Below are 24,071 nucleotides of genomic sequence, written 5' to 3' on the forward strand. Positions count from 1 at the left end.
TTGTTTCGGGCAAAGTTGAGATGGCATCAGTTGGGATATTGATTGGCGTGTTGCTGGTTTCACTAACTGTAGATTGTTTTATTGCACGTTAGCACAGTTTTGGCCCATTTGGCAAAGGAAATGTTTGGTTCTATGGAGATATCTGTTTGTGTTGCAGCTGACCGGCTGTTTTTAGTGACCGATGCATATGATTGGCTAGTCACGGTTAACAGTATTTGCTTCCTTGCTTCAGGGTATGTGACTTATATGCTGCACTTTATATTTCTTAATTTCCCTGTTTTCCAAAGGTCACATGCTTTATAAAATGCAGGATGGCTTCCTTTACAGTTTGGGCAAGTAGGAGTGGAAGCTGTACAGTCTCCTTGGGAATGCTTCTTAGAGCCACAAATAGGACATACAGCATCGCTTCGCCATGCCGTGTGATAATGGCCATACTTCTGGCACTTAAAGCAGTGAATGGGATTTAGGATGTAGGGCCGAATTTTGCAGTTTAAATAATCTGCTTTAACAGAAGATGGAAGAGTCGGAGTACTAAATGTCAAAATGATGGACCTGGTTGGTAGTAGGATGCCATCTTTTTTGGTCATTATTGAGTCATTTTTTGTTCCCTGAGTTCTTGTATTATCTCTTCTTCAGAGACAGATAGCAAGTCCCATTCACTGATAATGCCTTTTCAGGTGTTTACTGTTATGGGGCATATGTCGAATAGTTTAAAAATTTAAAACAGAAATTTGAGCAATGGAACACTGTTACTTCCTAAGAATACACAAACAAATGACGTTGGAAGGACTGCGTCTTATAAAATTGCAGAAATCATCGCAAAAACTGCTAGTGCTCATACAGCTGGTGAGACTGTTATATGACTTGCATTAGAGACTGTAATTTCAACAGTGATGCATCAAAATGCTTCCAGTATTTTAATAGCATTGCCATTGAGCAACGATTCAATTCGAAGAATAATCGATGAGATATCAGTTAATGTTGAAGAGCAGCTAATTGACAAACTAAAAATGAGAAAATTTTCTATTCAGTCTGATGAATCCATAGTTACTGACAATAAGGCCCCTCTAATGGCATACAGTTGTTATTTCGATGATGATTATAAATTGCAAGAAGAGATGTTTGTAAAATCTACAGAAACTGACTGTATAGGAGCATCCATTTTTGCTGCTGTAAAAGCATGGTTTGATGAAAAAAAAGTACCACTGGAAAATGTGGTATCCTGTTCCACTGATGGTGGCATGGTTGGAAGACAAAGGTTTTATAGTTCATCTGAAGGAAGTATTTCCCAAAGTTGACATACACTGCATTGTGCACTGACATCATCTGGTTGCAAAAAATATTAGTCCAGTTCTTTATCAATCTCTCAGTACAGTTATTAAAACCATCAATAAAATAAAGTCAAATAGCAAATATGATTGCCTTTTCAGGAAAGTTTGTGTTGATAATGAAGAACAGCATGTGAGGTTTCTTTTACATACAGAAGTCAGATGGCTTTCAAAAGGAAATGCTAACAAGATTTGTATATCTTTCTGATACGATAATTAGTTTTTTAGAAAGTGAAGGAAACATATTTAGCAAAGGATATCAGCAAACACAAACAGTAAATATTTTGTGAGGTATCAATTATTCTGAGTAAAAAAGTTCATATAAACATGTGTCCAATTCTCAATGGATACGGAGATACAGCTGTTTGAAACTGGCATGCAAAGCTCCATGAATCAGATGTGACCAAGAAGCAGTTATAACCTAACAATGTTTGGTGTTAGAAGTGTTGTTAAGAATGTCGCACACCTTCACACATGCTCAATATGCCAATATGGTGTTTGTCTACAGATTTTGTGGTGCTTGTAGAGAATACCATCAATGGTTTCCTAACTGCAGAATCAAGGATTCAAGAGCGTTTACTAGTGTTTACACTAAACTGTGTGAGACTGGTACAGTTTCCAGCACTCATATTTCTTCTGAACGTGAAATGAACAAAATGTGTAAGAAATATAACACATTCTTTAGTCGGTAAAACGTAGTCCTACTATTAGCACACGAAGAATTTCTATGTGTATCGGTGTTCCACAGACAAGAGTATGGTGAAGTGAACATTACTGGAGCATGGCTTGTATCCATTTCACATACAGCGGGTAAATGCTAATTGCTGATTAATTCCATTAATACTGTTTGGCGATGAAGCTACTTTAACCCGTGACGGTTCAACAACACACAGTTATAGGTGGTTAGAGAAAAATCCAAATGTCACTGTAGAAAAAAATTTTCAACTTCACTTTTCTGTGGTGCGGTATCATTGACAATTAGTTGATTGGGCCTGTTGTGTTACAAAATCGTTTTACAGGGCCATTACCCAGAATTTCTGCAAAATGAACTTCCACTACTATTGGAGGATGTTCCCTTGGCTACAAGGGTGGGTATGTACTTTTAGCGTGATGGAGCTCCTGCACATTATACCAGTCTGGTGATACGATATCTAAATCGAACTTTCCCTGAACGATGGACTGGCCGCGGTGGTCCCATTCGTTGGCCACCAAGGTCTCCAGCCCTCACTCCATTAGATTTTTGTTTGTGAGGATGGATGAAAAGTGCAGTATACCAAGAAAAGATGAATACAAGAAACCAATTGCTTGCTCACATTTTGGATACTGATACCCTAATAAAGGAATGCCAAGATGACCCTAGAAGAACAAGACGTTGTATTGCCACAAGACTTGCAAAGTGCATTGAGGTAGGCAGTGGTATTTTCGAACACTTATGAACTGTAAAAAAATTGTAAATTATTTATGTTTTGTATCATTCAAAAAGTCAATAAATACAAATATTAAGTGATTTATTGCTTTTTTTTTAATACCTCTCATAATTGGCTTTGTGTGCAATGGTTTCAAACAGATGTATCTCCATATCCACTGAGAATTGGACATACGTTTATATAAACTTTTTTACTCAGAATAATCAATACTATAACCTCCAAAATATTTACTATTCCCTCTGAATCACCCTGCATACTATATGTCTTGGATTTTTCGAAAACTTAATGAAGTATCACTTCAACTTCAAGGGAAATTAATTACAGTGATAGACTGCAAACAGGTATTAAATTTGATTTGATTTGATTTCGATTTTATTGGCGCATTAGCAGCTAGGGCTATAATGCGCCAAGACATGTATTAAAAGCCTTCAATTAAAAGCTGGAAATATTTGAAAGCAATTTAATGAGAAAACAATTTCAGGGTATGGTTAGCTGAAATCAATGAGTCTCTCACCATGAATGATCTTAAAAATTATTCAGATCATTTGTGTTCTTTAAAAGGTGAAATTAAAAATAGATTTTCAGATTTATTTTCTTTTGAAGTGAAGCCATAGATGTTAGATCCAACTGGATGCAATGCCAGGTGTGCTAGTGAAGAAATTCAAGAACTCATTAAATTAAGATGTAAAGAAGAATGCAAATATAAATTCAAAAAAGGCGGAATTGGCTGAGATGTGGGATCAAAAACAACTAAACTTCTTTATCCAACAATGTGGTCTGAAAAGGCCAAAGTACTTCTTTGTTTTCCAACGTCTTATATGGTTGAAAGTGATTTTAGTTCAGTAAATAAAATATTAACAAAGGAAAGAAATACAATTGATATATGTTCCAGATAAGACATTAGAATTAAACTTACTAACCTGATACCGAACATTGAACTTTTAGCTAAGAAGCATCAGGCTAAGGGATCCCATTGAATAAAAAGAGTAAATATAAAGTATTTTCTTGTTTAAAATTTAATGGGAGCCAATTATGAAAAAAAATTGCCTCAAAAAGCCCTTTAGGTGGCGATAATTCAAAAAAAGGTTGAGAAACATTGGATTAGATCTGTAAGGTCATATTTTATAGTAGATAACCTGCCTTTACTACCAATAGCAGTAAATCTGTCATGCTGCTGGCATGACAGATTTATACTAAAAGTGAGAATAATCAATCTTGTAGAAGTGAAAGATCCATCTTTCTTTGTCAAAATTCATTTGGCATGAATGACCAATTGATCTTTCATTTCCCATGGGTTACTGGCACGGACAGGCCTGAAAATTTTGTTACTGTAAGTAATTTTTCTGATTGTCTTTTTCTGAGTTGTTTCAATCAACAGACTTCAGACTAACTTCTTTATCAACTTAGGGTTCCTGCAATTACCTCAAGCTTGATCAGACAATGAATGCATCACAGAAAAGGTTGATACATTAGTCACGACAAAGTCAAATTTAACTCTCGTGGTTTGTGATCCTTCCACGTTGTTATCATTTTCTATTATCATAGAACCTGTAGGTATCATATTTGAAGAGTTAAATGATCTCATAGAAACACCTTTATGTCCTTGATGAGAACTTATCATCCAGGTCCAGCCTCTCCATTGGGGAGGTAAGAGTAGTACCCCAAAGAGTTTAGTTAGTAGTAGTAGCAGCAGCAGCATTAGTATAAAAATATACAAAGCTTTGCTAACATGCAGCTACAGAACAGTCATCCAGTTTACCACAAATGACAGTGTGTGGGTGACCAACCCACAAGTTCAAGTCGATATCTGGAAAGATAAATCCCCCATTAAAGATATTCTAATTTACTAGCCCACTATTTCTTTGTATAGGTGTTACTTATACTCATCGCTGTCATTAAGTCTATAACACACTTTTACTCTCATTTTTGTTTTTCCAGTGCTTAGATTACACTAAACTGACTGAATATTGCACTAGCCACCGATGCCAACTAAATGCACTGTCTTAGATTTAATATGCTTCTTAACTAACAGTATGACCCCTGTCCCATCCTGTTGAAATAGATGGGACAGGGGTCAGTTAAGTTTCTGTAGTTTCTTTGAAATGGATCCCCTGTCTAGAAGCAGAAGAGGATGGATCTTTATCTGAGTGTGAGGTGGAAGACTGTGTGTGTGTGTGTGTGTGTGTGTGTGTGTGTGTGTGTGTGTGTGTGTGTGTGTGTGTGTGTGTGTGTGTGTGTGTGTGTGTGTGTGGAGCTGCAGATGTGACAACAGAAACGACTCAACAAGATCAATCAAATCAGTAGTCCTAGTTGATCCAGGATGAAGATTGAAATGCTGAGATCCAGCAGGAGGAGCTCTTGGAACTAGACAGTTATTAGAATAAAGAGAATTGAGTCAGGTTACAGGTGTTTCTTAATTTCATGGCGATTTGAAATATTGAAAGGAAGTTCATAATGATATTTTGACCCTTCGGTCTATCCCAAAAGGTCAAAATATCATTGACAATAAATAATATCAAAATATCACTGACCCTTTGGTCCTTGAAGTTGTCACAGACATTTTCTCAGATATGCTAGAAAACTGTACTTGCTACCAGGGAGTCTAAAACACTGATGGAACTGATATTCGGGTGACATTCCAGTCAAATGGATCTAATTTCGGTAAAGTCCAGATGGTCTGTGACAGCCAAATCCTCTGCTTGCACCTTCACGATGGTTGGACTGTTAGTAATCCTTGGTATAACCTCCATGCACAAGCACTATGGTGACCACCCAAGTGTGAACCAATGTAAGCAGGGGTCGAGGTGTGGAACCCACACCACGTGGAGGAATGCTGCCCCTCTGTGTTACCAGGCAATACTAGGTGGTAGATGACTATAATCAACTGGAGCAATACCACCACTTTGCTTAATGGATGCTTGAAGCGGTGGAACACATGTTTAGTCTCCAGAGCTAAGTTCCGGTCAACCCTTCCCCATCTTTTCCATCATGCAGTGTGACTGATGACTTTTGAGGTTATGATGAACATCTTGGCGAGATCCAATCTTCCTTACATTTTGAGGGTACATCTCTAAAACAGTGTTTGCAGGCCGGCCACTAGTTAGTATACCGGACCGAACCTAATAGTAACTCTTTAGAAGGCTTCCAGATCAGCTAGTGTATAATTTTGCTACCTCTACTCTGCCAGATAGTGACTGGAGGGAGTCCAAGGGATGTGTATGCGAGGGGCACTGTGAAGGCCACATTATGTCAAGGATCTGGGTATATTCTTATCATGTGTATTCCATATCCAAAAATTCCGTTACTTCATACAGAATGTCCCCCCCCACTTTTTGTCACTAATGAATACACCACGAATTCACAAACTAATAGAATAAGCTTATCTGTAAAAGATCTAACCCTCCCAAACACTTCCTAGTTCATTTCACAAATTACGAGGTCTCAATTCTAATCTCAACGATGTACATTTCCACTTGCAGTCTGCCAAACTCCGTGTACTTTTTCTGACAGAATCTCAGTTATCAGTTGATTCAACTACTGCTCATCTCAGTTGCCCAAATTATTCGCTGTATGATTCCTTTCACCTCGAAGGAGGTACGTTTGAAACTTGGTAATTTGGAATCTCCACTCTCCGACCTTCTATGGCTTAAAATCTCTCTACCTCATTGTGTCAAATTCATCTGGTGTCTCTATCATTCTCCCAACTCCACTAATCACTTGGAGCTCTGACTTCCTCTCTTTGCAACTTGACTTTCTCCAGTCCAACTTTCCTAATGGTGAGGTAATTTTCGTTGGTGATTTTAATGTTCACAACTCGAGCTGGCTTCCGTTTTCTAGTCATACTGACCCAGCTGGTCAAGATGCTGAGGCTTTTGCAATTGGTAATGACCTTGCACAGATTGTTCATTTACCTACAAAAATACTGGACAATCCTAACCATACAGCAAACATGCCTGATCTTTTTCTCACAAACAACCCTTCTAAGTACACGGTCAAAGTGAGTGGTCCTTTTGGCACTTCAAATCACAAATTGGTGATTGTCTCTTCTCCAATGGAGCCTTTATCTCATGGCTATTCCAAACCTCGTGTTGTTTGGAATTACAAAAAAGCAAAATGGGATGATTTTGTTTCTTCTTTCCTTGGTTGGATTACTGTTTAAAAACTTCTGATGTCAACGTTTGTTCAGATCGTGTCAGTGAAATTATTCTAGGAATGGAATCCTTTATTCCACACTCCACTTTAAAATCTCATCCTTTATCTAAACCTTGGTTTTCCAATAAATGTGCTAAGTCTGTTCAAGAGAAGAACGTTGCATATCGTAATTGGCTTCTTTCCAATTTTTCAGTTTCATTTTCTGCCTCCACCAAAGCTCGCACAATTGAAAAGCAGTTATTAATCAGTCCAGGCTAGATTTTGAACAGGCTAAGAGTAGAAAACTTGCTTCTTGTCCTAATGGTAGCTGGGCATTCTGGTCTCTGGCCAAAGCTATTGGCCGTAACTTTTGCCCATCTTTGCTCCCACCTCTGTCAAAACCAGATGGTTCTGTTGTCACTTCAGCCAAGGATAAAGCTGACCTGCTAGCATCCCATTTTTCTTCCAACTCATGTATTAATGATCTTGGTAAAACACCTCCCACCATTCCAACACACTCCATTCAATGCCTCCTATGGTCTTCCCTCAAAAGGATATCAGATGGAATTTGATGAATCTTGATGCTAAGAAAGATCTAGGTCCTGATGGTATTTCTCCACTTGTTCTCAAAACCTGTGCTCCTGAACCTACTCCTGTTCTTTGCCACCTTTTTTCACTTTCTTATTAAAAAGATGTTTTCCCTTCTGCTAGGAAATTTGCTCATATCCAGCCAGTTCCTAAAAAGGGTGACAAATCCCTCCCATCCAATTATCGCCCATTGCAATTACTTCTACTCTTTCTAAAGTAATGGAGAAATCAATTAATCGCCAACTCTTAAACTAACGAGAAACCTTCTATCTGATCACAGATCGCCAGTATGGATTTCGTCAGTGTCGATCCACTGGTGATATTCTGGCTTATGTTACCCATTTATGGACTAATTCAATGAAAGGTTCGGTGAAACACAATCAGTTGCTCTTGATATCTCAAAGGCTTTTGATCATGTTTGGCATAAAGGTCTTCTAAACAAGCTTCCATCTTATGGTTTGCCAACTGTTTTTTGTAACTGGTTATCTAGTTTTCTCTCTGATCGTTCACTGAGGGTGATGGTAGATGGCTCTCTGTCTTCTAACTTCTCCACTAATGCTGATGTCCCCCAAGGTTCAGTTCTTTCCCCTCACTCTTTTCCTCTTGTATATTAATGATCTTCTTCCATTGACTGGAAATCCTATCCATAGTTTTTCCGATGATAGCCCATTGCATTCCACTTTGCATTTTGAGAAACCTGGCCCTGCTCAATCAGCTTCAACTTCTCGAATATCTGCTACCAGTTCCTTAAATGCTGATCTCCAGGTAATTCTCCAGTGGAGCAAAGACAACTTAGTTGATTTCAATCTTCTAAAACTCAGTCTTGTCTTATATTTCGCAAAAAAGATTCTTCTGCTCCTATGCTTACCTTTGGTGACACTCCGATTTCTAGGCAAGTTGATATATCTCTTTTGGGGATTACCCTGACTTCTAATCTCTCCTGGCACAAGCACATTACAAATATTGCTTTCTCTGCATCTAAAAACTTGGTTTTCTCTTTTGCTCTCGGTGTTACTTTTCTTCCAAACAGCTGTTTATTCTGTACAAATTGCAAATCAGCTCTACCATGGAATATTGTTCCCACATCTGGGGCAGTGCTCCCAAAACCTCTCTCAGGCTTCTAGATTCCATTCAGAAGAGGGCAATTAGGTTAATTAATGACTCCTCTCTAACAGAGTCTCTTCACTCGCTGTCTCGCAGACGTACTGTTTCTGCTGCATGCCTTTTCTACAGATAATTCCATGGGCGCAGTTCTTCTGAATTGGCTTTTATTATTCCTGCTCTCTCTCTCAAAATAATCCGAACACATGCCACCACCAGGCAACATCTGTTCACTGGCCAACTTCAAACTCACAGAAACAACTTTTCATCTTCCTCGTTTATTCATTCAACTGCTGTTTTCTGGAACAATCTTCCTTCATACATTTTTTCCTGGAAATTTCGGTCTACAGAAGTTCAAGTCTAAAGTCAACAAATATCTTCTTTCATCTTCTCAACCTTCAACCGAAGCACGGTACCAAGTGCTATAGGTTGTAATACCTCTCGTGTTTGCAGTTTTCATAAAAAAAAAAAAAAAAAAAAAAACACTCAAGAATGTAGTGATGCAGTCCTACATTAAGAACAGAGTTCTGATTTCCAAATTAGAAAAGTCAAATTGAGAAGATCAACTCATATCAAATCGTTTTCTGATTTCTTTTTATGAAAACCCCAAACATGAAAGGTATCAAAACCTATAGTACTTAGTACCGTGCATGGGTTGAAGGAGAAGTATTAGGGGAGGGGGGATGCCGGAAACTTTGCTCTAGAGACTAAACATGGGTTTCGCCACTTCAAGCCTCCAATAAGCAAAGTGGTGGTATTTCACCGGTTGATGAAAGTCATCTGCAACCTATGTTGTTCGTTCTGAAATCTCTAGGGAACAGTTACTGCCTCAGTCATTGAGAAAGCCATCGCAAACCAGTCACAAAGTTAAGAATTAACTTCTTAGTTCCGTATGACCAGAGCACAAGGACATTAAGGTTATAACTGTGAAACTAATTTCAGAGAAGCGGGTAGTGCAGGAGGCACCATCTGAACAGGAAGTCAGCATGATTCTGCCACCCAAGTTCGCAGACTTGTCAACAGTTTCAGATGGTCAGGATATCCACTGATTGGATATCAGTAGATATACTGGAAGGCCGCCATAGCCTAGTAGTCAGGCACATGGGTGCCGTGCCTTGAGAGACCGGGGTTCAAGCTCGTGACTGCTGAATACGGTGCTGTTTCTTGTATTCTGTCTATCTGGTGAACTCCTCTGACCGTTTGGTTGTCCTGGAGTATAAACAGAAAATTTATTTATATCTTGCTGATATCCTGGATTGGTTGTTTTTGACATGATTAAAGATGTCTTCCAAGAGGCCTTTAAGCAACTTTGAGTGAGAAACCATAAGGATTCTAGTGTTATCCTGGACCACATTAAAATGTATGTGACAATTTTAACAAGGAATAAGACTAGAAATAAGGTTGATTATAATCTTGTGTTACAGATCTTTGGTGTAATTCGAAAGGTGTTGTTATCAAGATCTAGAATCTATTTGGATTGGCTTCTCATTGAGTGATCTAAGATGCAGTGTTACTACAGCATGATGTAGGGTGTAGTGGAGCCCAGTGTTACCACTGCATGGTCTTTGGACATGCCACCATGTAGCAAGGCGTTGTAAAGGCAACCCCTTCTGTGGGCACTGTTCAGGGAGGAGCCACTATTTCCTAGACTGTCCTAGATTAGATCAGGATCCTAAGTGTGTGAACTGCTGGAGGTGCCTGGACAATGTCACCTTATTTGCACATGGAGTGATCCTTGCCTTTTTGGGAGATGGGGAGGAGGTTTGCTTCCACTGCTTTGATGTGTCTTTAGTCTATGGATCACACTGGTATACCCAGCATTCGTCATTTGTCACTAACCGATCAAAAGAGTTCTCAACATCTGCATTACATAAATCCAACAGTTGGCAAGAACATTGCATTCGACATTGCTTCAGCAATCTTGGAACCTATCGTGCGGAGACCTTAGACATGTGCAGATGGTCATGTAAAATGCTGTGGGCAGATCCATTACTAATTCTCACTGCATTTGCAATCAAATGAATTGTCACATGTCTGTCACTCAACACCAGCTACTTAATCTCTGCAACCATCTCACTGTCTGTGAATGATGATGGCCTTCCTTCTCATTGCTCGTAAAAGACACTTGTACGACCGCACTGGATTCCTGTTTCCACTTTTTTACAGTGTCATAGGATGGACAATTCTGCCCATACACAGCTTTCATTTCTTTGTCAATTTACTGAGCTTTCTTGCCCTGCAAATGCAGGAACCTGATCACTGCGCGATACTCCACTTTGTCAACCATCAAGTCCTTCCTCAGATTCCAGGCTCTACCTCTGGCGTACAATCACCTATGAGAATGAAATTTCACATGTTAGTTATTAAATATGTAGACAACTTATATTAAAAATGGCATCCTCCTACTGATGTTTTATTCAGATCAGGGTATGAATTTTTTGATATCCCCCTCATATAACAAGTTATTACAATGCTTTCTGCCTTTTAATTATCAGATTTTACCCTGGTAGGTAATTTGAGGTTGTTTACAACAATGGAGGCAACAGCCACTCAGTGGTGGGGTTAAGGGTTATTGCAATGCTATATTCTTTCATCTGCTAGGGCCTTACTGCCTAAAGAGCGCCTCCATAGCCAGGTGGGCAGGAGCAGCAGTGCGTAGCACATGCTTCTTGATTAGACTGACCAGGATTCGAGCCCGTGACCACCAAATATACGGAGGATGTAGAAAGGTCAGGGAAATGACCAACACATATATATATATATATATATATATATGGAGCAATATGGCCTTAGTTGCTAATGCTCCTAAAAACCAAATAACAAATAGCCCAAGGTGCTGTTATTTTCTGATCTATTTTTATTTGGTTTCCATTTATTTACAAGTTTGGCATCCAATATAGAAAACTGCATATTAAATGTTTTCAAACTAGCAAAGGAGACAAAACAGTTCTAAGCCAATCTGTGATTTTTAGCTAGTGCTTTTTTAATCTATTTCTCACATTTTGTGCATTTGACTTTTAATAAGATGGACAAAAAACAAGATTGGTTCAGCATGGATAGATGACCCGTTTCTCTGTTTTCTAAAATCCATTCAAAATTTGAAAAAAAAAAAAAAAAAAACCTCATAAGTGTACTGTTGTTAAAAGTAACAATTAAAAAGCCAATAAAACATGACATATGAATATTTGTCACTTTTTTTTAATCAGTGATTTTTAAGCTAATATTTTATCAGCTAATAATGTGCTTTTATTTATTTTTTTTAAATCAGCATAAATGGCTGTAATCTTAATTTAAAATTCTGAGGGTAAAAAACATGAAAGATCCCTTCAAAAATAATAATCTAATGAAAAAATTCTTGATCATTAATATAGCTGATAAATGAAATATGATACAGAAAACTGAAAATCTGCTTTAAAGGAGTAGTTTAGATGTCGATAAAAGTGAATCAGACTTTTTCTATCATTATCATCAATTAAGATTGCAATTAGAAGAAAAACAAATGATTTTCAGGAATTATTTCTGCTTCTTTGCAATAGCTGTTAGAGAAGCTTTTAAGAATTGGTTGTTGAAATGCTAAAACTGTAATGAAAAATGAAAGAGACATATACTTACGCTATCTTCATCTGCCTCAGCAGAGATCTTTTTTTGTGATAAGCTTAACATAGAAGAACTGCACGAACCTGAATAAATAAAAAATTTTCAGTCACATATTATTATTATGTTAAATATGAAAAATTTATACAAAACTTAAATTTAGTCTATGAATTACTAATTTTCCTAAGAGTAAAAATTTCACCAAAAGCATCATTCCTGGTTCTCATTTTGTGTAAAGTAATAAAAATTAAGCACAGTAGGTAAACAAATTATAATTTCGTACACCTGTTGTTTCTTATGAATTACAGCACTATTTCAATCAGAACACTTAAGTTCAGAGCAACTTAGCTCTGATGTGAATTGGGATGTTTCAGCGTTCCATCCACACTCAACTATTAAAATAAAGGTGCTGGTAATAGTGTAGTATGATGAAATGATTACTAAAAGACTCCTTTTATCATAAAGGATTTATTGATGTACCCTTCATCCATTGTACATGGTCAGACAAAATTTTATTTTCAGTTTCCTGTTTTATATAATACAGCTAAACAGTGAAGATCTATTATAGCAACAATAAACCTTTGCCTGAGTATATATGGTTATATAAGTATTATAGATCAATAAACCTATAACACAACCACTAGTAATTAACCTAGGTCAGTATCAATGTATAATAAGTTTGCATAATCCTTTAAATCCTTAATACTATTAATCAATAGCAAATCACCAATCAATAGCAAACAAGAATAAAAAAATAATACAACCAAATTCCTTAATATACTTCCGAAAATAACTTTATCACACAGGCCATTAATATTCATAGAGCCTTTAGTATCGGTGAATTGCCGTAAATATAGTATCGCAAAGAGGTTGCTAGAGAGTTCAAATCGCATAAGTTGGCAATAGATAGTTAAATTTATTATCTATTATAACTACTTAAAATTTACAAAAGTAATGTTACCGGGTAATATATATAACTTAAACTTGATAGGAGATAAGGAATTCATATAATGTAAACTTGGTAGGAGGTACAAAATACATATAGCATAAGTTTGATATTGAAATATATATTCAATAATATAAACTTCATAGTATAACTGGTGCATTACTGCATTGGTTTAATTGGTTATAAGTTTAGTGTACTATTTTTAATTATACTGCCTCAGGACCAGAGGCAGCAAAGCAAAGGGCTCAAGCTGGTGGGAGTGCTGAAGGGGAAGGTTATTCTCTGAATCACAGCCTTATGAAATGTACTAGTTGATATTTGTGGAACTATCAGGAACAGGACATGAGATATTTCCGAGGGGGGGGGATGTCTTTGTGTGTGCTCAATGTAGATTGTGAGGATGTTAGGCAATAACTCAGCATTGTTATGGGCCTTTATGAGAGTTTGAAGAACAGGGTGAATGCCCTCAAATGATTTAAATTGGGACGGGGGAATAGTTTTATTTTTGGAGAATGCCTCCGGTGGTTTCTGACATCTGCACCATAGTACTTTGTGGAGTAGTACAGAATCTCTGTAAAAGCCAGAGAAGTGTAATGTCTAGTTTGTGTCAGAATAGTGTTATGACTCTGTTGCTGGGCCCCTGGTGGGACCCTGCATTGCCCGCCACCACCACTGGGAAGTGAGCCAGGCTGCCCATCATACTCTGGCAGAGTCACCTTAGCTTCCTGACACAGACCATTAAAAAAACAAGTTTTTGTTGAAGAGAGCATAACAAGAATTAGAAGAAGTCAGAATGTGGGGAATAGTAATTGAAGTGGGCCAATATGGAAGGCAGTCCACTTATAGTTAGGTGAAGGTAGGGGATGGAGAAAGGGGTTGAAAGTCAGGAGCAGGTGCTGTGTGAGCACCACTGGCCTTGCACTCTCTGAGTAGCCCACTCTGGGGAGTGCCAGCATGAATCCTACCGTTATCAGTTAGCAGGGCAACTTGCCTTTGAAATCCTGCAACCAGAGTGCTTGCATTATCCTACCCTGGTCAGGGTTTGCAGGGATGGTGAGATAAAAGGATAAAGTGTTCATTGCCTAATGGCCCAGGGGTTTCCCCATTTCTGTGTTGTGTACTCTGTTTGGGTGTCACAGTACTCTGTGAGTGAAGGCCACAGGTTTCAAAATGTGTAAAATCTATGTTAGTGTTGTGTCATGTTATGTTGTTCCTCTAACCATTTAGTCATTGGGTCCCCTAGTGGGACCCCCATTGCCCTTCCTTAGCCACATGGAAGCAGGTCAGGCAGTACAGGGATTGCAATGATAGTCTGGCAGGTCCTGCCACCTAATTTCTGAAGATTTCAGTGGAAAGGACCTATGTATTAAAAAAAATAAAAGAGGGACGAAAGGAAAGGCATCCCCAGGATTCAATGCAATGGAGGTATCTCCATCAGGCGCAAGTGGGGGAGGGGGGGGAGAGAAAGAGTCCATGCTAGCACATGGATAGAGTGAGATACATCCATTAAGATGTGGTCAGAAAGCTCTTCTCATACCTAGGTGGCATCAGGTTTGGTGTGGGTTGAGCCCAGTCTGAGTTTGGAAACCAGGGTACAGTGACTGCATTTTGCTAGGTTCCATTCTATTCCTTGTCTTGTGCTGCCTGAGGCAGTTCCAGTTAGGGTCTGTTTCTTGGGCTTTGTATTTAGTGTAGTGTTATATTCCAGCCTTTTCCGAAATAGGGGTCAATCAGTTTCTTCTCAGTCCATTTGCTGCTGCAATTTGTGCCCTTCTTTTTGCAAAGAGGGCCTGCACTTATATATAATAAGGGTCTTATACTCTTTATCTGTATCCAGAAGGTGGTGTTCCCAGTCCTGGGGCATAAATCTAACTCTAGTGATTAATAAGCCATGCAAATCATCATATAGCTGGTACTCTTGCATAACGTGCCACCAACTCTTGGTGCAGACAGGATCCTCTAGAATACTAAGGGTTGCAAGTTTTTCATTGAAGGGGTCGAGGCCCATTAAGAGAAAGGTGGTGTTCAGTCGTTGGAACCATGGTGGTGATTTCGGGAAAACTTTGTCTACGTAGTGTAAGAATCTTTGGGTGACCTCGCCCTTAGTGGTGGTGGTCCATCTGCTTTGCCATTCTTTTCGTAGGTGAGCTGTAAGTCAAGTTGTTTCTCTTCTCTCATCGTTTGTTGGTTCAATGGTGAATCCCAGGAATGTGACTGAGATTCCTTTTGACAGGTAATATAAAAGACTGTACCACGCAGTCTCCAAGTACAGGGGAAGGGCCGCTGCCAGGACCTAGAGTGCCCGTGTACTAATGGTGCTGCAGGTGCGGGTAGTAGTAGTAGTAGTGCCATGTGATGCAAGAAAGCAAATGTATGAGCTTATGCAGCATCAGCCAAAAAAAAAAAAAAAAAAATCACACCATTCCCTCCAAATGCCTGTCCAGTTCCTCCTTAAATTTATTCAACCTATCAACTTCCACAACGACAGATGGAAGTTTGTTCCAACAATTAACCACCCGCTGGCTAAAGGCAAATTTCCACACATCTATTCTACATCTGTCCTTTCTTAATTTGAATTTATGCTCCCTTAGATTCGTAATCTGAACAAGTGGAAGGATCCCATCAGAATTCAGCGTGCTGAACCCATTTAAGGCCTTATACACCTCAATTACCACCCTCTGTTTTCTCGCACTTAACCATCCTTTTATCCATTGTAGCAACTTACCCTTAATACCATTCTGCTCCAATTTGTACAATAGTCTTCCATGCGCAACAGTGTCAAAAGCTTTCCTGAAATCCAAATATATGATATCAAAATTATTTTTTGCATCCAGTTCCTTTGTAACCACATCATAATATCCTATCAAATTTGTCAGAGAAGACTTTCCCTTAACAAACCCATGCTGTGTCTGAATTATTGCTGCAGTCTTGTCTAGATGATCCTGCAATTCATCTTTAACCAGTGACTCCATTATTTTATCAGGAACAGAAGTTAAACTAACTGGTCTGTAATTACTCGTGTCACCCGTCAAAACCCCTTTGTGAATTGGGGATACATTTGCACATCTCCAGTCCGTGGGAAGCTCCCCTGAGTCCAAGGATGCTCTCATAATTATGGCTAAGGGTTTGCTTAGTTGCTTTGCCGCCTCCTTTAATATAACTGGATAGATCCCATCCACCCCAGGTGCTTTTCTTACGTTTAACTTCAACAGTTTCTCTTCCACTTTGCTCTCAGTTATTACAAAATCATTAAGTATCCTGCTACAATTTGATAACCTTCTGCCATTTTCAAACCTTAATAATTCCTCATGTGTGAATGTAGATGCAAAAATACTCATTCAGTTTGTTTGCTATCTGAGCAGGATCATCAACAGTCGAACCATCGATGTCAAGTGGACCAATCAGATTCATCCCCTACCTTTTAGATTTTATATAAGTAAAGAAATCCTTGCTGTTTTTCTTAGCATCTTTTGCCAAGGATTTCTCGTAATCTGCCTTCACCTGCCGAACCTCTTTTGTGACCTGATTACAGATTAACTTATATCTGCCATAGGCTTCTGAGTCGCTTGATACTTTATATGCATCCCATGCATTTTTCTTCTCTGTCACGAGTCTCATTAGTTCATTTGACAACCATTTAGGCCTAAACCTTGAACAATATTTCTTAATAGGTATGAACCTTTTAGTAGCTTCCACGATTAATTCCTTGAATGCTTCCCACTTAGAATTTACTGTTGGTAACATCGTCAGTTGATCCCACTGTACAGAATTTAAAAACTGTCGGAGACCACTGTACTCGCCTTTACGGAAGCAAAAACCCTTTCCTTTACCCCTGATGGTAATTAAATCTTTAAGTAAATCCCACGTCAGTACACTGTGATCACTGCCACCTAGTGGTTCTTTTATCTGCAAATTCCTAATACATGAATGATCACTGCTGATAACCAGATCAAGAGTATTACTTTCTCTGGTTGCCTCTCGAACATGCTGCTGCAGAAAACAATCATCCAATAAATCCACAAAAGTCTGACTTGTGTGTGAGTGCCCAACCCACAAGTTCCAGTCAATATCTGGGAAGTTAAAATCCCCCATTATAAGACATTCCAATTTACTAGCCCACTCTATTTCTCTGTACAATTGTTCATTGTACTCATTCAAGTCATTAGGCCTATAACACACTCCTACTCTTATTTTTGCTTTTACAGTGCTTATGTCACACCAAACTGACTCAACAGCGCACTGTTCATCTATATCAACTGGATGCACTTCTTTTGATTTTATGTTTTTCTTAATTAACAGCATAACACCTCCTCCCTTCCTATCCTGTCTATCCTTTCTGTACACATTGTACTCCCCAAATTCCAGTTCGGCATTCCTTATATCAGTGTGACACCATGTCTCTGATATCCCAACAATATCCGCCTTTGATGTCTTGACCAACACTTCAAATTCGTCAAATTTATTTACTATACTTCTAGCATTGGTATACATGCTCCTACTCCTATTCCTAGTTACCCTAACACATCTCATATACCCACCTGTTTCACGATGACTGCCACTCGTCCATGACACCCCCAACACCCCTCGCTCCAGGTCACTACTTATCCTAATAGAAGTTGTGCAAGAATCACCTTCACCTCTGCCTACGGCTACTGTTAAACTATTAGTCCTTGTATCCCCCCCCAAGCCATCAGTTTTCCGACCCACCCAACACTGCCTCGATAGCATCAGCAAATATTCTTGCACCGTTTCTATTTAAGTGTATCCCATCCCTGTAGAAGCAGTCTCTCCTGTTAACAAGTACAGTCCATGCTGAAAAAAATTCTATCCCTTGAGCCTTGCACAATCTTTCCAGGGCCGAATTGATCGACAAGGCTCTCATCATATACTCCCTCCTATCGTGTCTGGGCAGAATTGCAGACACTTTCAAATTCAACCCTAATTCACGGCTTTTTTTCATCAGTGACCTGTACTTGTTAAGTAATTCTGCCGGTCTCCTACTCTTGATATCATTAGTGCCAACGTGTACAACTATATCACCTTTTGTGCCCTTAAAAGATGATATCCGCTCTACAACGTCATCAACCTTTGCCCCTGGCAGACATACCCTGGTCCTGTTCCACCTATCCTTTTTACAAAGGATGTTTCCAGTTTCCCTGACAATAGAGTCACCAACAACTACTAGTTCCTGAGGGACCAGCGCATTCTGCCTTGGGGTTGCCGCTGTGTTGCATGATGACGAAGTGCAAGCTCTGGCGTTGATGTGGGCAGCTGAGAGCCTGATGGGCCCCTCAATTTAGATCTTTCGAGGGCATCCACCCTGTCCTTCAAACTCTCATATAGGCCCATAACAACGCTGAGTTGTCGCCTGATTTCCTTACACTCCTTACATCGCGCACACACAAAGACATCCCCCATGGCAATATCATGTTCCGTTTCAGATAGTTCGGCAAACATTTCACAAGTTGCACATTTTTTTAGGCTGTGATGCGTTGGAGAATCGCCCACCTCAGTTCTCCCCCGAGTCACAGCACTCCTGCCACTTTGTGCCCGTTGCTTTGCAGCTCTAGTTTGGGGTATGATACTTTAAATTAATAAAATCAATAAATTAAATTAATTAAATGTCAATACTACGCTATCTAATAGAAACAGTGAAGCGTATTACTGTTTCTATAATTATACGTTAAAGCTACCTAGCTCCCTCAATTAAAAATTTGAATTCCCTATCACTATTTACAAAAACAATGCCTGCAATATTCGAACGAAATAACGGTTTTATAAAGTATTACGTTTATCTACAAAAACCGTTTATATAAACTAAAATAAAAATAACCAGCGTAATTAGAACTATAAGACTACATATTAAGTACAATATAAAATAACAATTATGTAAATAAAAAGCAAACACTTATCGTTTTTTTCTGAGCCTGTAACTTGCAGCTGTATTTTCTAAAGAGAGTCAGCGCCCTCTCATAGTGAGTAAGATTTTTCACTGTATTGAATCCAAGGTTCTTCTGCTGACTGCCATTATTGTTTTTGTGGTACCAATTTACGGCTGCGTAGGATATTGCTGGTATAAATGTAGTTTTATAGTACAAGGCAAGTATACACTTATTCAGGCCCCGGAGCGACTAGAGCAGAGTAATTTCTGATTTTTGCTCTGATGTGATTGAGGTGCAGCTGGAAAGAGTTGTTATCAAGAATGACACCAAGATACTTCAGTTGGATAATGAGTTTGATGGTAACCTCACTGATTTTTATCTGTGGTGGCCTCCTTATTTTCCAGGATCCTCTGAGTAAGATCAGAGGTTTTGGTAGGTGAGATTTTGAGGAAATTTTCCTCTGCCCAGTTTTGTAGGGTTGTAAGTGCTTGATTTGCAAGGGCTTCCAATTATGCTCTGTTGTCTGCGGCTACAGTCCAAATGAGGTTTTCAGCATATACTTCGGCCTGCACGTTACAAGGTTCATGTGGAGAAACTCATCGAGGATGATATTCCACAACAGGGGTCCCAGGACCAACCCCTGCAGGCATCCTCAATGACTTGCTGTGGTAATCTGCTTGCATGCTGCCACAACTTCAATTTGCCTTCGTGTTAAGTAGGTCTTGATATTATTGTAGAGGTTGATCGGGACTTGTGGTCTACGTAGTCTGCCCAGGACACTTGGCTACCAGAGGGAGTCGAACGCCCCAGCAAAGTTGACCGAAATAACCAAGAAATATTTCCTTTGGCATTTCTGCAATTAAAAGTTTTCTCAGTGCATCAATGGTTGAAAGTCCTGGCTTAAATCCAAATTGATTGGAGGTTTCTAGTTTTGCTGTTTTGTAATGTATCCTTTTATGTAGCAGTCTGTCATAGAGTTTGCTCATAACAGTCAGAGGGGCAATGGGTCTGTATGATTCTGGCAGTTCTGGATTTTTGTTTGGATTTTTAAGGATTAATTTAATGTTTGCAATTCTTCAATCCTTAGGGAAGCTTCCTTGCTCAAGACAGCAGTTATATAGATGAAGAAGTAGTTGCAGAGCTGTGTCGACAGTTTCCTTGATGATCTCTGGTTCTAGCATGTCTCTGCCTGGACATTTTTTTTTTTTTGATTTGACCAGCACTGTGGCTCCATGAAGCTCCTCCAGCATGAATGGCTGTTCTCGATTGTCAGTGGTGTATTTGTCATTTTCCTCACAGAGCCGGAGCTGATTCTGTGTGGCATCGTTGGGATGTTCCATGAAGATTACCTGAGAATGTTATTTATGGACTGTTCCTAAGAGGTGGTTAATGTGCCATGTGGCATTCTGGTGGTAGTAATGACTTCGTCCCTAGAGAGCTTATTGATGGTGACCTTGTACACCATCCCTCAGGGGTTCGTGTTTCCTGCTGTAGAAACAAGTTGTTCCCAGGAGCTCCTCTTGGCTTTCCTAATCTTCTCTGTGTATTAATTTCTCATGTCCTTGTTGTCTAAGTGCCTTAACTTCAGCGGGTAGCTAAGTTCTCATATTACCTCCTTTTGGAGGGCCTGGATCACCCGGGTCCAACAGGACATGGGATTCTTCCTTTTGATGGTAGCGATGCTGACATTTGTGAGTAGATCCGTCAGCTTGTGTGTAAGCACATTAGGGCCTGTCTCCTGTTCCTGTCGTGATTGCTGGTTTCTTATCATTGTTGCAAGTACCTCAGCAAAGTGGTTCCAGTTTGCCTTGCCAACTGCAAACCTATTAATTAGTTGTCTGGGAATAGGAATTCTGGCTAATGATCTGGTGATTTGGTAAGTAATTACATAGTCCGACCTGGTTCTAGGATAGGTTCTTCTTAATCTGGGTGTATATCCACTTCCATAGTGTTGGTGGATGGTTCAGTTTCCCTACAGTCCTTAGTAGGTTTTAATTTTTCTGTCATTCGGGACCACTGGAGTATCAGTTGGGATACTAATTCGGGTGTTGGTGACATTGCTAGTTTTTGTTTTAGAATTATCTTTTCCAGGTTCATAAAGTTGCTTTAACCCAAATAGCTAGCGAGACGTTATGCGGTATTGACACATCTGTTTGAATTGTAGTTGTATAAAAAATTTGTGTGCGAGAGGCATAAGATAGAATAGGCATGGTCAACATTATTTGTCTGCATGCCTCAGGATATGCGACTTTATGTTCAACTTTGAATTTTCTCCATTGATGGTAATGGAGGCAGTCACACTGCAAAGGCAGTGTGACTGCCTTTGCAGTTGGCACAAATGTTGTTAGGTTTTTAGGAGCATTGGCAACTAAGGCCATATTGCTCTGGGAATATGAGGTGGTCATTCCCTGACCTTTCCGCATGATAGAAACAATTTCTCCGTATTTGGTGGTGATGGGCTGGAACCCTACTAAAGCTATTGTAGTGGTAGTAACTTACTACCACTACAATAGCTCTAGGACGGAACAGTCCAATACTGAATTAGCAACACATGTTCAATCCCACAACCACACCCCCTTAGTAGATTCAGCCATTCCTATTATCAAATTAAAATCCAGTTTTAAAATTTTCCAATATGAAGCCCTAGTTATAGAATAGTTTCACCGCCATTCCACTCTTCAAGTATTAAATTCGAAACTACCCTATAACATAGCACCGGTCTGGAATCTCATGCACCTGAGATTCCCACGTGTATCCAGGAGCATCACGGGAACCTAGTCTTCTTAAATACACACGTTTACTCTCGTTCTACCATTGCCAACTGAAGACGTGTAAAATGAAAGCCACTTGTTATGGCTATTGGCCTTCTGTTTCCAACCGTATAACTAAAATCGTTTTAAATTTCAACATTGACAACCAAGGACGAAGATGTGCACTTCTACTTCCTTGTGCACATTTTAATTCTGTTTTTAAATCCTAACTTATTCATGCTAACTTAAATTTAAAATTATCATCCAATTTATTCCAACATCAATGCAGTTTATAAAAAGGTGAGTATCATAATAAATTAAATTAAGCTACGCTATTATATTGTGTATGTATGTATTAATAAATTGTTTTAAAAAGTTAGAAAATTTATTCATTCCCACTTCTTTCCCATCTTTTACTATATTTCTGAATTTACAGTATTTTTCATCGTTGAAAATGTCATATTTTTTTTACAACGAAATTTCTGTATAACGAATTTTTTCAAGGGAATGATCGATTTCGTTATATAGAGGTCCAACTGTATATCCTGTCAGGAGCAGCTGCAGTGTTTTTTGAGGTAGTTCTGGATTCTCTTAATTGAATTAGTATTTGGTTGTAGGGAAAAGAATAGGTGAATGAGAAGTTTAGTTTAGATTTTTTAGCTAGCATTTTAATCTTTCAGTTGATGTTGTTGCTGTTGTGAGATATTAATGACAAATGGGCAAATAAGGGCAAAATATGTCTTTCTATGGCTGTTTTTAAAGCTTAATATCAGTACAGAAGAGCCATAAATAAAATAATATCGCTATATTTGATGAAGGAATTGGAAAAGCTCATCTGCATTTACTTTATCTCCAAGTATATGTCTCAGATTTGCAGAACTCTTGGAGAGTTTTGCAAATCTGAAGGCATTATAAATGTGTAAGAGCTTTCATTTGAGAAACATGGACAGTAGATTAAAATATTTTTACTCTGAGCTGTATGTGACATAAAGAGCACTGGGGGGGGGGGGGGTTTAATCCATGGATAAATGCAGTGGGTGAGATAATGGACAATGATTGGAGAGAAAAAAGAAAAAGAAATATTAGGCATTATTAATTCAATAATAACAGCTTTCCCCTTCACCCTTTCAGTATATATAAACTGAGTTTCATACTACTGACTAAAAATGTAGTGTTAATATTACTATAATAGGATAAATATGTGCAATGTTAAAGTAATTGCACATAGTCAATTAGGCTTTATATGTGTATGAAAATATTTTGTTCAATTTTATAATTTAGTTAATTTTAATTTAAACTATCTGTAAGGAATAAGGTGTGAACGGGACATGACTAACAGACTAGTAATATAGTACTAGCCTTAGTCTGGATAGCCTATGATTAAAGGTGAAAGGTAATAAAAGTAAGAAATGATAAACAGAAGTTAATAAAGTGAAAATTAAAATTAGAAAGGTGGAAATAACCATTCTTCCACTTGGACATCGGTCTGCTACTTCATCAAGGGCTTTGAGCAGACCGATAACCAATTTAAAAGAATTGTCTCATACATACCAGTTTCTGTCGTCCCTATACCAATTTTTCCACAGTTTAACACTTAGGTAATATTCTGGTAAATAATTATGACTGGCAATCATGAATTGGATATAATATAAGTTTATTTTAGTTAACAATATCTGATTCAGCAAACTGGGATAGGAGACTCAAAACCCAATGGGTATGTGTGTCAGTTAAAATTAATACAGGGTCTTACCTCCTGCATGTCTTGTGGTGGTTAGTCTGAAAAGGCAGTCTAATTCCCACCTTCGAGTAGTTTTATGTGTGCTGACATTTAGTGCACAGCCGCACTCTTCATGATCTATGGCATGATACTAAATTGCTATGGGCAATAATCCCTATGTCTTTACTATAGCTCTAATTGCTGGAGAATGTAATGAAAGTAAATTTATATTTTAATGACATAGCAGGTATAGTCTGTGAAGGCAGAATGAACCTATATGAACTCATATTACTTAGATCATGTAAAAAGCATTTTAATGTAATAAAAAAGTAAAATGTGTAAAAAAAAATTATCCTCTGGACATGAGCTGGTATAGCTTTTCTAAGGCATAATGGACCTGTGTATGCCTGGGGGATAACTATTCACATATGTACAGCCTCCTTCATGGTGAATTTGCACCCAGTGGTACCGCAATTTATGCTATGATGGTGATCTACTACAGAAAATTGTATGGTTAATATATATATTTGTGTTATGTATGTGCTGGTGGGGTTAATCAATGTACTAATCGTGTAAGGGATTTAAGGTATATTGTAGGATTCCAATG

The 24,071-nt window shown here is 38.6% G+C and overlaps 1 protein-coding gene across 1 annotated transcript in view; it reads right to left on the minus strand.

The window, feature by feature from the left end:
* Positions 1-24,071, minus strand: part of LOC150086960 (KICSTOR complex protein SZT2-like) — a 1,378,951-nt gene that overhangs the window by 595,594 nt on the left and 759,286 nt on the right. Inside the window, exon 39 of the mRNA XM_090372336.1 lies at positions 12,188-12,255. Coding sequence (XP_090228462.1) covers positions 12,188-12,255 — 68 coding nt within the window. The remainder of the gene's footprint in view (positions 1-12,187; positions 12,256-24,071) is intronic.

Source organism: Mastigoproctus giganteus, chromosome 4 (assembly GCF_048544385.1).
Source record: "Mastigoproctus giganteus isolate SK-2022 chromosome 4, ASM4854438v1, whole genome shotgun sequence".
Lineage (NCBI taxonomy): Eukaryota > Metazoa > Arthropoda > Arachnida > Uropygi > Thelyphonidae > Mastigoproctus > Mastigoproctus giganteus.